Genomic DNA, 16060 nt, shown 5'->3' on the forward strand with positions numbered 1-16060 from the left:
TGACAGACTGACAGAAAGAAAGAAAGAAAGACAGACAGACAGACAGACAGACAGACTGACTGACAGACAGACAGCCTCAGTGACAGTCAGTATTCTGTAGTTTGACAGACTGAGAGAAAGAAAGACAGACAGACAGACAGACAGACAGACAGACTGACAGACAAGAAGATAGGCAGGCAAGCAGACAGCCAAAAAGGATGGCCGACAAAAAGACAATTAACTGCATAGGTTCAATAACACTTAAAAGACGCACCGACTAGCAGAAATATATATATATATAAACAGTTACATGTCTAAAGACAGGATTCAAGACGATTCAGTCAGAGAAAAATAGAGGAACACCGACAAAGCGAGCACCAGTACGACGCCTAGCTGTAAGGTGACCCGTGACCTTTTCTTGGTCCAACTATACGGACATTCTGCAACCCAGTCGAACTTCAGCTAAACTGGTCCACAGAAATAAGATGATTCCTCTTTCCGTGCATCTGGCCGCAATCCTCCTCTCCCCCCCCCCCCCCCCCCAACACACACAGATCGACAGAACAACAGAAAGGTACATATGGAGGAAAGCAGAGAGACAGGCAGACGATTGAATAAACATCAAAACACAAGAAAGATCAGATGTCGGATTTTTTTTTCTTTCTTTTTTCTTTGCCTGGCGTCTGGCATTATTATGGGGTTAGTGCTAGGACTGGTGGGTCCGGTGTCAGAATAATGTGACTGGGTGAGACATGAAGCCTGTGCTGCGACTTCTGTCTTGTGTGTGGCGCATGTTATATGTCAAAGCAGCACCGCCCTGATATGGCCCTTCGTGGTCGGCTGGGCGTTAAGCAAACAAACAAACAAACAACAACAAAAATTTTCTTCCAAATTGTGTTTTACCGTTTTCAGATTAAAGGCTATTGCTCTTCCATAAGGTTAGAACTACTTTTTTTGTGAGAAGATTTAAATTGTTCTGTAAACCATTTGAGGCAGACTGGGGCTTTAATGTTAGCATTTTCGTCTCTCCACTGTTGTCCTATATACAAGTTATATCACACAGAGAAACAAGAGGCGAAGCCTTCAAGGCTCACGTAAGAAATCGACAAACAGTAACACAAACTCAATCACTCCGTCACACATACACACACACTCACACACACACACACACACACACACACACACACACACACACACACACACACACACACACACACACACACACATACACACACACACACACACACAGAAAGAGCATAGGGGAAACTGTGCAAGAAAGCGAGACACTAGATCTAGATCTGTCTGTCTGCATGTAGCCTACTTACAGGGACACGACTGCCAACTAGTCTCGGCCCGCTCAAAATAATAATGACCGAGACTTTCAGTACTTCCTTCGCGTGACGTCTAACCCTCTTACGTCATAATGTGACGTCAATGTAATGTGACGTCTTCAAATGTTAGAGTTTCTACCACAGACATACGCACGCACGCACGCACGCACGCACATACGCACGCACGCACAGACAGACAAAGTTACGATCGCATAGGCTACACTTACGTGAGCCAAAAATCAGTTGCAATATTGCAGATTTTGTACTTTTTTCCTTGTCAACAGTACGTAAGAAGACATTTTGTCTTACCTGTAAACTGTTCAGCATCAGTGACGTCACATTTGACGAAAATGACGTCATTTTCCTGGCAATACCGAAGCATAGCTTGCCTGGTCGCCTCGCCCGCTTCTTCATTGATGTCGACAAACAGAACCTGAAGCGAAAAGGCATCCAACGAATACTACTGATTCTGACTTAACTTGTGTACTTGTCGAGATACATAATAATTAAAGGAAGCATTCCTTGTTGCCAAACAGGACCCCCCCACCCCCCTTGGGTCCGGCGTGAAGCGCCCGAACATGCTGGGGGGGGGGGGGGGAGGGGGGGGGGGGTCCGGGGGCATGCTCCCCCGGAATTTGTTTTTTCAAGGAAGCAAAATGTTGCAATCTAGGGCCACCTGAGCTCAGAAACTGTCATTTAACATTGTGGTCACGTATTGTGTACTATAAAGTGTCTTCTTCCTTGGAATATTTTAGGTGGACATGACAATCCAGGACCCGCTCTTTTAAAGTCTAGTGCGTCCCGGGACCCCCTCCATACATTTCTTGTGCGTGTTTTCGGCTTCTAGTGCGTATAGGACGCAGGGACGCGCTCTGTCTACAGTCAAACCTTCTCGACAAAGACCCTCTTCCTAAAACGACCACAACCCAAGGTATTCCCGACGTCCTTATTTCTATATAATATACCTTACCATAGCGACTACCTGTCTATAGCGACCACATTTGGTTGGTCCCCTTGCGTGGTCGTTATAGGCAGGTTTCACCGTAACTACTGCTCTTCCTACCAAGGAGAAGGAGAAGGAAAATCCTATACAAAGACACTATTGTCACCTGATCTTGCGTTAATAGGATGACACGTACATCCTGCACTAAAACTGTGTATACCCTGAACAGAAACACCCCCCGCGGGTTAGGGGGAGTCCCATATTGGTTGGGACGAGAAAGAATTTACCCGATGCTCCCCAGCATGTTGTAAGAGGTGACTAACGGATTCTGTTTCTCCTTTCACCCTTGTTAAATGTTTCTTGTATAAAATATAGTCAATGTTTGTAAAGATTTTAGTCAAGCAGTATGTAAGATATGTTAAGTCCTTTGTACTGGAAACTTGCATTCTCCCAGTAAGGTCATATATTGTACTACGTTGCAAGCCCCTGGAGCAATTTTTTGGTTAGTGCTTTTGTGAACAAGAAACAATTAACAAGTGGCTCTATCCCATCTCCCTCCTTTCCCCTATCCCATCTCCCCCCTTTCCCCGTCGCGATATAACCTTGAATGGTTGAAAACGACGTTGAACACCAAATAAAGAAAGAATGAACAGAAACCGCTAAAGGTACAGGGTCTTTTTTTTCATTGAAGAGAGTCATGCTCGCCGTCTTAGAGCTCTCTAGGTTATAACACCGTGTGGCAAGAATCAGACAGCAGAGCACATCCTGCAGGCTTGTCCATACCACAGTGCTTGAGGGACACCATCTGGCCAGAGGAGACAGCGCTACAAAAGAAGCTATAGGGCCGCAGAGAGAACTTGGAGAGGACAGCACGTTTCGCCCTGCAGTCCGGACTGACGATCTAACAGCGAACGACAAGAAGAAAGAAGAAGAAGATATCACATGGGGTAAGACCATCCAACCTCTTGAACGCATACCTCAACTCAACAACCTTGCTACTTCCTGAACAAAGTTGAAATTTTTGACGAATTTCTGTACCGAGAAAGCATCCAGAGTGTTGATTTGTGGTATGTGACCAAGTGGAGGGATGGCCTTTCCCCATATAAAGCTTGGCCAGGTCTGAGATGGTGAGCTGTATCGTTTCCACGGGGAGGAATGTGCCTTTTATGAAGAGAGAGGGAGGTTGTCTGTTAAGAGAAAAAAGATCATTCATTAAGTAGCCTAATACTGCCGATGACTGATGTGAAAGACAGCCCAGAGGAATCAACACTGATTGGAGTAGGAACGACACACATGGTTGCAATGAACATATGTTTTTTTATCCCCAAGATTACCTTTCAAGGAACACCAAACAACGCGTTCTACAGCTGTAACAATTGTCACAAATAGTCAAAAAGAACTTTTTGTCTAAATGCCTGTAAAACCCCTACATGTCAGCAATACCAACGTCAACCGCCTGCACAACCATTCATACAGTCACTACTACCACCACAATCGTTACCATCCAACCACCTCCATCACCACCACAACGACCACCACCACCATCATCATCATTATCATCACCGTAACGACGACGATCAACACCACCATCCCCATCACAACAACGACGACGATCGCCACCCCCACCATCACCGTAACGACGACGACCACCACCACAACCACCACCGTTACGACGACGACGCCAATGACCACCACCATCACCACCACCACCACAGCGACATCCATCCACCCACTCACCCTTGACCCTCTTTCCAGCAGAGCTTGAAGCACCCCGCATCCTATGCCGGTGGCACCGCCAGTCAGAAACACTCACCCTTGCCCTTCTTTCCAGCAGAGCTTGAAGCACTCCGCGTCCTATGTCCGTGGCACCGCCAGTCAGAAACACTCACCCTTGCCCCTCTTTCCAGCAGAGCTTGAAGCACCCCGCGTCCTATGCCGGTAGCACCCCCAGCCAGAAACACTCACCCTTGCCCCTCTTTCCAGCAGAGCTTGAAGCACCCCGCGTCCTATGCCGGTAGCACCGCCAGTCCGAACCACTCACCTTTGCCCCTCTTTCCAGCAGAGCTTGAAGCACCCCGCGTCCTATGCCGGTAGCACCGCCAGCCAGAAACACTCACCCTTGCCCCTCTTTCCAGCAGAGCTTGAAGCACCCCGCGTCCTATGCCGGTAGCACCGCCAGTCCGAAACACTCACCTTTGCCCCTCTTTCCAGCAGAGCTTGAAGCACCCCGCGTCCTATGCCGGTAGCACCGCCAGCAAGAAACGCTCACCCTTTTGCCCCTCTTTCCAACAGAGCTTGAAGCACCCAGCGTCGTATATACCGCCAGTCAGAAAGGGTGTCACTAAAACTCGAAAAGACACGAAAAGACGCGAAAAGACACCTTCTTGTAACAATCACCTCCTTACTTTTCTTTTCTTTATTTGGTGTTTAACGTCGTTTTCAACCATTCAAGGTTATATCGCGACGGGGAAAGGGGGGAGATGGGATAAAGCCACTTGTCAATTGTTTCTTGTTCACAAAAGCACCAATCAAAAATTTGCTCCAGGGGCTTGCCACGGAATTCGCTATCTCTTAAATGAGGCTTTGATCTGAGCGCATCAAACATTCCCACACGAACGTGTTATCAGCGGCTACCCCGGGTAACTCATAAAAGTTACGCAACTGACCACACGCCAGCTGAGCTGGTATTCTATCCATCCGATCCGACAAAGGAATTAACATCTACTTGACAAAACGCCGATTCCCCCAACATACCCAGTCAAGCTGGCGGCACATTACATTACGACCACCTGGGGCCCATGCGATCCGTTTATGGCGAGCTTTTCACAAATGACCGCCCACTTCAAACAGATAAAAACTTCCTTCACCCAAAGGAGACTTAATTGTGTGCAGCTGGCTGGACACGGCTAGCGAATACCAACACACATCCACACACACACCCTCGTATACACACACACACACAAGCTCATACACACTTACACACACACACACATGCGAGAGAGAGAGAGAGAGAGAGAGAGAGAGAGAGAGAGAGAGAGAGAGAGAGAGAGAGAGAGAGAGAGAGAGAGAGAGAGAGAGAGAGAGAAAGAGAGAGAATGTGCATGTTTTGATGATTGTTTATATTAAATCACCAATCTCGACTAAAAACAGTTACATGTACCAGGACTTTTCGCGTCTTTTCGCGTTTTAGTGACACCGTGAAACACTCACCCTTGCCCCTCTTTCCAACAGAGCTTGAAGCACCCCGCGTCCTATGCCCGTGGCACCGCCAGTCAGAAACACTCACCCTTGCCCCTCTTTCCAGCAGAGCTTGAAGCACCCCGCGTCCTATGCCCGTGGCACCGCCAGTCAGAAACACTCACCCTTGCCCCTCTTTCCAGCAGAGCTTGAAGCACCCCGCGTCCTATGCCCGTGGCACCGCCAGTCAGAAACACTCACCCTTGCCCCTCTTTCCAGCAGAGCTTGAAGCACCCCGCGTCCTATGCCCGTGGCACCGCCAGTCAGAAACACTCACCCTTGCCCCTCTTTCCAGCAGAGCTTGAAGCACCCCGCGTCCTATGCCCGTGGCACCGCCAGTCAGAAACGCACCTTTTCCTTCCACCTTCATTGTACGTTTCTTTTTCTGTTTCCACCTTTGGTGATCAATTGATGTTTGAAATATCTATATTCTCTTCTCTGTGGGAGCAGTGCAGTGTACTGATTGTATTGGTTCACTGGCCTAGTTGATGGCGGCTGCACCATCCTCGACCATTATCAATCAAATAAATAGTGATAGTATAAATAATAGTATTGGTGATAATACTTATTTAGGTTAGTGAGGGTACCATCCCCATCAAGGAATATTACTATAATGCCTTGATTTGTTTTGTTTTGTTTTGGTTGTTGTTGTTGCAGTATGTAAGTGGACTGGCGGTGCTACCGGCATAGGACGCGGGGTGCTTCAAGCTCTGCTGGAAAGAGGGGCAAAGGTGAGTGTTTCGGACTGGCGGTGCCACCGGCATAGGACGCGGGGTGCTTCAAGCTCTGCTGGAAAGAGGGGCAAGGGTGAGTGTTTCTGGCTGGCGGTGCTATCGGCATAGGATGCGGGGTGCTTCAAACTCTGTGTGTGTGTGTTTCAGTGGTTTCTGTGCTTAAAGCATCCCGCGTCCAATGCCTTCCCCTTCCATCTGCATTTCACGTTTCTTTTCTTTTTTCACGGCTTGGATGTTTGAAATATCTGTATTCTCCACTTTGTGTGAGCAGTACAGAGTACTGAGTGTACGAGTATTGGTTCACTGGACTAGTTATTGGTGGCTGCATGCACCATCCTCTAATTATCACAATGTTAGATACTGATTTAGGTTAGTGAGGATAAACCGCCCTCAAGGGTCCTATCATACAGAGCTTTAAAATAAATGTAAGTGTGTGTGTGTGTTTCTAGTGGCTATAGTGTGGTTCAGTGTTTCCGATTGTTGTCTCTGCTGGGTGAAAATGCAAGCAGAAGAATCCGAATGGCGAGTAGAAAACAGAAAACAACAGACAGACACACGCTTGTATTAGTGTTGTTGTTTTTGTTCTTGTTGCTGTTAATATGTTATTGTTGTTGTCGTCGTCGTTGATGTTGTTGTCGTTGTTGAATGTTGTTGCTGCTGTTGTTGTTGTTGTTGTTGTTGTTGTTGTTGTCCTGCTGTGGTTCTTGTTGTTGATGGGGTCGGGTGCAGTTAAAGATGCATCATTAAAGGGAAAATTCAGAGTGTGTTTCAGTGGTATTGTGTTACAATCAACCAGCGACACATGTATTTGTGTCTTCAAAGAACAGGTATGTGCATTACGAATTTCACTAGCACTGGGCTCGTTAAATTAGCTTGAGGGCAGGTTATTTTCGGGAAGCTTCTTAATGCATAAATAGATCCTGTCTTTAATCAAAAGCAACATAACACCACAAACACCACAATGATATTAAAACTGTGCAAACTAATGCAAGTATACAGGGCCATTGTCAGCAAAACAATCAGTGATTGACCCACATTTCAAGTTATCTCTTCGTTTAAAAAAATCTCTATTCTCTCCCACACGTCTAGTCTGTGAAAAAAACAGCGATGGCTTATATCACTGGAATGCAAAACAAAGCAAACGCACAGGTTTGTTTTTGAGCTGTGCTTCCCCTGACCTCAAAAGATATCCAATGCGCAGTAATCACCAATAAAATTAAGTAGATGTGCAACGCCAAGGCACTGCATACCCCAGCGAAAGACAAACCTCTCTCTCTCTCTCTCTCTCTCTCTCTCTCTCTCTCTCTCTCTCTCTCGCTCTCTCTCTCTCAAACACACACACACACACACACGCACGCACACACACACACACACACATACACACCCCAAGTCACACACGCACACGTACACACACTCACTCACACGCACTCACTCACTCTCACAAAAACTTCATACACACAAAACACACACCCATACGCACATATGGACAGACAGACATACACACCTTTACAAACAAACACACATACACGCACACACATACACTTATGCACACACACACACCACACACACACACACGAGTACAGACTCATGCACGCGTGCGCGCACACACACACATACACACACACACAAATACACACACACACACACACCACACACACTCACACACACACAAATACACACACACACACACACACACACTCACACACACACACACGAGTACAGACTCATGCACGCGTGCGCACACACACACACACACACACACCTACGCACACGCACACAAACACACACACACACACGTACACTCACACACACACACAAATACACACACACTCACACACACACACACACGAGTACAGACTCATGCACGCGTGCGCGCACACACACACACACACACACACACACACACACACACACACCACACACACACACACGAGTACAGACTCATGCACGCGTGCGCACACACACACACACACACATACACACACACACACACACACACAAACAGTAACACTAACACATGTGCACAAAATGAACACAAACACACACACACCGCGCGAGAGAGAAAGACTACAGGGAGGCATGACGTCATGATGCATTAATTGACGTCAAAGACTTTCGACCTTGACGTATTCTTCTTACGCGAGCTTTATCCATAGACTTGGAAACTACGGAATTTCTACCCGTCCAAAGCGGCCTTGGGTGGCGTTTGCTCAAAAAATGGGGGCGCCAATTTTAGAATACCCACCGTATTTTTGTTAGTATGGTCCCAATTTTTGGTGAACTTCCATCTCCAACTGTAGCCCATAATCGGGCACAACGAATCCTTCTTTATCATGTATTATCCCCCCCTCTGCTTCTTTCTCTCTGTAAACTTGTACAGTAGGGCTAGTTATTTTTCGGTAACTTACCCAACAACCAAAATCACTTACCCAACAACGGGCCTCAATCCTCGATAGCTCATGGGTAGAGACTGTACACATTGTGGATCTACTTTTTGCGACTCAAAAGTTCAGAACACTCTAAAGTACAAAATATACATTTCTGGAGCAAACAATACAACCATACCGCATTTAAACCAGCAACTACAGGCTTGAACACATGAATCTCAATATAGAATTCAGATCTGCCGTGCACATGCAATCGTTTATCGCTAGCAAGTACTCCGGTCATATTTAGTTTTAACCTTAAACATAATACCTTTTTAATGTTTAATGTAATAATTTAACAGATTGTTATATGTTGTTTACACATATCAGGAATATAGAGTTATATAATGGGGGAAACAAGTACTAAAATTAAATCAAAGAAAATAAAATTTACATTTGAAAATTGTGACCAACTTCGCCGACCATAGCCGACACAAGGCGATCTGACACATCCAGGTCAAGGTTACTGTACCGCCGCACTACGTGCGCTGGCGCGAAAGCGTCGTCTGCTGCTGGTTCATTTTTGCAACAACAAAAAAAGTCTGTTTAAACAACTAACTGAAGCAGAGTTACTGAATGTGTATACTTCTGAGATGGGTATTGATTGTTCATCTAAATGCTATACAAATGGATGACATTAAACTGTAATTTAAGGCTTTTTTCATTATTCCGAAAACAACATTTGTGTGGAAGCCGACCTATGGCAAAACTGTATTTCTTCTCAGTTACTAGTTTTCAAAATAAGTAAAGTAATGTTGTATGAGATGGTTTAAACACTTCTTGAATATACTCCTTCACTTGATATAAGTGCTGTTTTGTCTAGATTGAGTACTTGAACAAAGCCGACATTGAGCAGGTCACAGTGCCTGATCTCTTGCAGCTCATTGCAAGCTGACTCGGTTTTGATAAAGACCAGGAATATGGTTCTAAATACACGAAGAAACAATTGGAAGACTACTATGGCGTTAACATTGTTTTTTCAGAGAAGAAAGGAACGCCGAATGTTTCTTTAAAAAAAACAGCCAGCGAAATTCTTCGCCAATTTTACAAACAACCTAAATCCGCAGATCCCGAGACCCCGAGAAATTACAATGTACGATTATTAAAGGCTGCAGCAAAGCTCATTCGCAATTACCGTAAACTACCTTGTATGCGCCCCCCCCCCCTCCTATGCACCAATTTCGCCCAAAAGTTGAGGGTGGGCGTTTCCTAGGTACTATACCCTTTGCAGGAGCGGTTTCTTAGCTAGAATAACGATAATTTGGTCATTTGGCATTGAAGTGTTCAAAGGATGCGTTATTGCACAAAACTTTCCTCTCTCACACTCTCTCTCTCACACACACACACACACACACACACACTCACACAGGGAATTCTGCAAGCAAACCACGAAGATAATCTTATTGCTTTAGTGTCTGTTTAACAAGTTCATAACTTCAAAATATCTTTGACGACGCGGCCCTCTACCCGTTCTTACTCAAGAAATCAAAGAACACGTAAATCAACCTCTTCAGATATCACTTTTCGCCCAAGATGAAGCTTTTGTTTCTTCTTTTCCCTCACAGTCAAAAATGTATAGCGATTCTGTAACCACTCTAGAACCCGTTTTCTGTCCACTCCCCGAAACATTTCCGAGGAAGGAAATTTATTTTTTCATTTTCCTTGTCTATTCCACTGATCGAAACTGGGAGGTGGGCGTTTACTAGGTACTGAACCCTGTGCACAAAATGTGACCAAAAGCAGGGGGTGGGCGTTTACTCGATACTGGGTATATACAAGGTAGTTTACGGTACATCAAATCATAGTGTTCCGTCTGAGGAGGAATTCGAGAATATTCTTTCAGACATCGAACATCAGCTACTTGCACACAAAGAGAAGTTGTCAATATGCAGAACCAGTCAACTGTGGCTACAGAACCTTGCCATGATGGTAGACATTCTCCGTCAGTCCATCAAAGATGAGAGAACAGGCAACTTTCGTCTGCATGTACGTACAGAGTGTCCTGGAAATGTTGCCACACTTTGCTGCATGGACACACCAACTACTTGAAATGTGCTTGGCAGTATCTTCAGCACATGTCTGAGCTACAAAGAATACAACCTGCTGTATATCAGCAGCTCATGAAAGGCCACCACAACATCCGGCGCAGCGATCGATACTGGGCAGGACTGTCCTCAGACCTCGTTATTGAACAGCTTCTGATGCGCAGCTTAAAGACAAATTGAGGTTTGACGAGGGGAACAGGCATAGGTGAAAGTGAAAGACTGGTGTGAATACTTGGCATGCAGCGTGTGACAGGTGTGCCTTTCATTACAAGTGACCAGCATAAGGATTCAAGCAAGTCAAGACAGAAAAGGGCACACGCGGACACTAAGAAAATTCTGGAGTTTTTCCAGAGGAGGAATTCATTCAGCGGAGACGGAAAACTCTCTCCAGCGGAAAAGTCGCAAACGAATCTGTAAATGTGGACACAGTAAACCTACTGGGACAAATCGTCATTCAAGACATGGTTAGTAGGGTCTTCGCTTGCCGACCGTTCACACTCAAGAAGAGTGATCAGGCTGTCCTCTCTGTGGTGTCCTCTCAAGGCGAGGCCATCAATGTTGACCCAACACCGCTGTTCCAGCGACTAGTCAGGATCTTAGAGGCCACTCCAGAGCTGCTGCCATCAGCCATTGAACATGAGCTCTCTAACATTCCAACATCTTTGTTTGAGCCCTCAGATCTGCCACGAGAAGCCAGAAAGCACATTCTGGCTGCCCACATTTGGTTTCTCGCCAAACATGAAGAGGAAAACGTCCACGACGTACACTACGTCATCAACGGCGGTTTTCTTTTGCACCGTTTGGCATGGGGAAGCTGATCGCAAGCTATGTGGACTACGTTGGACGAAGATACCACAAAGCCAGCGTTGTTTTGACGTCAAAACGGTATTGTCTGCACAGCCCTGTGACGACGAGGAGGACGACGTCGATCAGCTGTGGTGACGTTTTCTACTGAATTGCAAAACAAGGAATGGCTTAAACCCCTAACACTAACAGTGTAAAGACGAATCAACAAGTGACAGTATTTTGTTATCTTATGTATCGTCGTCATATTAAATAAACAAACTGTCGGGTGTCATACCCTCAGTTTAGTAATTGATCGCCTCTTTCACATTTAGGGGGGTACGAAGCGACTTTGCCTAAAATGATGTTTTCAAAACACACATTTTCTTGAAGCTGCTCACTCTGCTTTGGGGAAACATATATAAGTAAGAACAAATGCCTTGTATTATTTTATATTTGCACACGGTGGCATAGCATGGGCAAATCGAATAATTTTCGTATAAAATGTGACTAGTCTTTTTGGGTTGGCACGGAAACAATCTGACTTTACAAGAGTTACAGCTAACTATTTCCTACTTTGCCTTTTCTACTATCAAAAACGCCTTTAACGTGAAGCTTTATGAGACACCACGGCCTCAGTAACAGACCACAATTCGTTTTCTGTAGTGCTTGACCATTTTGGAAAAATCATGTACGCACATAATACTAAACAAGCAAAAAAATACGATTATCCCCCACAATATTTTTCTATATTTTGGATATGTGATTCTTGTATGTATATAGCACTCAAAAAACTTTAAATAGCTTGTAAAGGAATTATGTTGATGTTGAGGCAATATTTGTCAAAATATGACCGGAGTAAAGATTCCAAGGAAAAGTAACTCTCATACTTTGTCTAGCGACACGAGTAGTTCCCCTTCCAGATTTCGGCTTCATCGACAAGACTGCAATCCGACGGTCAGTTTTCAACAATATTTCATTTTATAAACAGATCATACGCAATCAATTGCAAACATTTAATCAACTTAAAGAACATGCAGCGGTTTCATACACTATTTTGCCCCAGACAACTTAACTTCATACAGTTTTTAACGTTGGAACACGGGTGTAAAACTTCGTCTGCTAGTCACATTCGAGGAAAGAACATTTTCTGAGCGATACCAAAACATGAACAGAACACACACTATCTGCCTTTACCGCCACAGCAGAATGACAACATAACTGTGTACTTGATTTTAGTTCAAAACATGGAAACTGACAAGAAGTGTTAACAAAATTGAATGATTTGCACGGAACTATACAACCGCGCATTAATCGATAGCCTGCGCAGGTAGACTGGTTGGGTGAATATGATTCGATCAAACTTTCGCACAAAAACTCCTCTTTTCTTTGAATAACTGAAGAAAGGAGGGATAAAGAGGTTACATACCTCGTCTCAGTGATTATCAAAAATAATGGTCTCAGTTCGCGGTCATGAAAAAGCTCGCTGAAACTCGCATTTTTCATGATCCGCTAACTTCGACCATTATTTTTGATAATCACTGAGACTCGGCATGTAACCTCTACTTATCGGTGTGAACATTTCTCAAGTCGATTACAGTATAGCGTTCGTGGGATACCTGCAGCTTCGCTGGGATAAAAAAATGTATATACAGTTTGTTTGTTTGTTTGTTTGCTTAACGCCCAGCCGACCACGAAGGGCCATATCAGGGCGGTGCTGCTTTGACATATAACGTGCGCCACACACAAGACAGAAATCGCAGCACAGGCTTCATGTCTCACCCAGTCACATTATTCTGACACCGTATGTGTGTGTGTGTGTGTGTGTGTGTGTGTGTGTGTGTGTGTGAGTGTATATGTGCGTGTGTGTGTATGTGTGTGTGTGTGTGTGTGTGCGTGTGTGTGTGTGTGCGTGTGTGTGTGTGTGCGTGTGTGTGTGTGTGTGTATGCGTGTGTGTATGTGTGTGTGTGCGTGTGTGTGTGTGTACGTGTGTGCGTGTGTGTGTGCGTGTGTGTGTGTGTGTGAGGGTTTTCGTTTTGACAAGCGAAGGTTGTGCGTAAAACAGCGTGGGAGAGCCAGTCAGAGCGAGAAACATGACCCCATAAGTGAATGCGCTCCAGCCCCATACAGCTTTCTTGAATTTGATTTGACTATTTGGACCCTGCGAGCGACTGCACAGAGTACACGAGAATGCCACGGCGAAGGTGTAAAAACGGATAGTCAACTAATACCCCCATTCCACACATCCGTTCTAGGTCCTGTTCCCGTAGCGACTAAGGAACGGCACGGGAATGGGAGGGGACCTTAATGGAACGCCAATGGACGTTAACGGAACTCCTTTGAACGGTAGGAACGGATGAGTTCGGGCTGCATGTTCAAAATGTTAGCCATTACCCGCCCGTTCCAAATGAACGGTAATGGAACCTTAACACGTCGGCAACGGAACTCATGGATCGTTAATGGAACGCAATGGTAACGCAACGCTAGCGCTCTCACACACTGAGTTGTCATTCTCCCATTCCACACATCCGTTCTAGCTGCCGTTCCCAGCCGTCCTGAGGACGGCTGCCACTACAGTCAGACGCTGCTCAAAGATGCCAAAAGCGGCCGTTTGCGCAGCGTCTCATCGCTGTGGCACCCGTCCTCGGGACGGCTGGGATCGGAAGCTAGAACGGATGTGTGGAATGGGGTTATACAATTTTGAACATGCAGCCCGAACTCATCCGTCCCAACCGTTCCTATATACCGTTCAAAGGATTTCTGTTAACGTCCATTTGCGTTCCATCAAGGTCCCCTCCCGATCCCTCCCATTTCCGTGCCGTTCCTTGGTCGCCACGGGAACGGGACCCAGAACGGATGTGTGGAATGGGGGTATTCGCAGTGGGCGTTAACTATAATCAAATTGCGGTATCAGTATCACACATAGTAGGACACGGCCAGGAACAAGATACGTTATGTTTAATACATAACATCTCATGCGTGCAGTAGAGCTATTGCCCATGACATCTAACAAATACACTGTAGAGTGGAATGGCTCCTTCTTTTCGGCCCAGAAAATAAAATGAGCAAACGTTTCTCGAAAACCGCGATCTACAAACAGAGGTGACAAAAAACTTGGGCCAGAGCATTTGTCAGATTCCCGATCTTGATTACGAAAATCCCCACAAGAGTGCCCAAAAATAAAGTGGGTTTTTTTCTGAAGTAAAATTACCTGTAGCTGAATCTGGTTTGTTGAATCGAGATCGAGATTGACACAAGGACTGCTGCCATTGGTCAGAATCGGTTTATTTGTTAACTTTTTTTTAAAAACACAACCAGCCTAAGCCCATGAGGCATACGCCATGTTGACGTAATTTACCTGTGTATAGAACGGAAACTATCTGTATATATTTATTTTTGTATTAAGCTTAAGCCTATAAGGCTTAGGTCCGCATAGGTAATCCAACCGCCCTCCCTACCACCCCCCCCCCCCAAAAAAAAAGTCGGTCGACGAGAATCAATGTGAAACATAGCATATATCAAAGCTGAAATAATTGTAAGAAAGCACGATATTCTATATAATAAAAACACCATAGATTGGACTGCTTTCAGTGTGGAACCAATGTAACCGTTTATTTATCACTATGTTTAAAAGAGTGTCTTAAATCGACTAAAATGTATTTTAGTTACGATATATCGCCATATACAAAAAGAAGAACAAGCTACAATGGGAGCATATTTTTGGCTCACGTAAGTGTAGCCTATGCGATCGTAACTTTGTCTGTCTGTGCGTGCGTGTGTGTGTGCGTGTGTGTGTGTGTGTGTGTGTGTTTGTGCGTGTGTATGTCTGTGGTAGAAACTCTAACATTTGAAGACGTCACATTACATTGACGTCACATTATGACGTAAGAGGGTTAGACGTCACGCGAAGGAAGTACTGAAAGTCTCGGTCATTATTATTTTGAGCGGGCCGAAACTAGTGTGCATGCAGACAGACAGATCTAGATCTAGTGTCTCGCTTTCTTGCACAGTTTCACCTATTCTCTTTCTCTCTCTGTGTGTGTGTGTGTGTGTGTGTGTGTGTGTGTGTGTGTGTGTGTGTGTGTGTGTGTGTGTGTGTGTGTGTGTGTGTGTGTGTGTGTGACGGAGTGATTGAGGTTGTGTTACTACTGTTTGTCGATTTCTTACGTGAGCCTTGATGGCTTCGCCTCTTGTTTACCTTCATTGCACCTATCCGTTGCCTTTCAAATTTGCAGATGCATTAGCTGAAAGTTAGCTGTTTTCAGTTCCCCGTGAAAATAAGATAAACAAACATTTAAAAAAAAACCGGAGGTCTACGAACAGAGGAGACAAAGAAAAAAGGCTCAAGCTTTTTCAAATTCCCGAATTTAATAATGATAAACATCACAGGAGTATTTAAAAATAAAGTGGGTTTTTCTGCAGCAAAAATACAGGTGACCGAAGAATATGATCTGATTTAGTGAATCGAGAACGAGTTCATCACAAGGACCGCTGCCATTGGTCACAATCGGGCTTATCCGTTATCTTTTTTTTAACACTCGAGCGTAAGCCCGTTTGGCCTCAGCCATGTTGACGTAATGT

The 16060-nt window shown here is 45.1% G+C and overlaps 1 protein-coding gene across 2 annotated transcripts in view; it reads right to left on the bottom strand.

Annotated features, from left to right (window-relative positions):
* The window catches only part of LOC138950737 (15-hydroxyprostaglandin dehydrogenase [NAD(+)]-like), a 23632-nt gene extending 7871 nt beyond the window's left edge, over positions 1-15761 (bottom strand). Inside the window, exons 1-2 of one of the 2 annotated variants that reach the window (XM_070322466.1) lie at positions 15678-15761; positions 1620-1743 (exon numbers count right to left, since the gene is read on the bottom strand). In XM_070322466.1, the coding sequence (XP_070178567.1) occupies positions 1620-1743; positions 15678-15683 (130 nt within the window). In that variant the 5' untranslated portion in view covers positions 15684-15761. Of the gene's footprint in view, positions 1-1619; positions 1744-4142; positions 4492-15677 lie in introns of those variants that run through there. The other variant, XM_070322467.1, reaches the window with a different exon arrangement.
* Positions 15762-16060: the final 299 nt, after the last annotated feature.

Source organism: Littorina saxatilis, linkage group LG16 (genome assembly GCF_037325665.1).
Source record: "Littorina saxatilis isolate snail1 linkage group LG16, US_GU_Lsax_2.0, whole genome shotgun sequence".
Classification (NCBI taxonomy): domain Eukaryota; kingdom Metazoa; phylum Mollusca; class Gastropoda; order Littorinimorpha; family Littorinidae; genus Littorina; species Littorina saxatilis.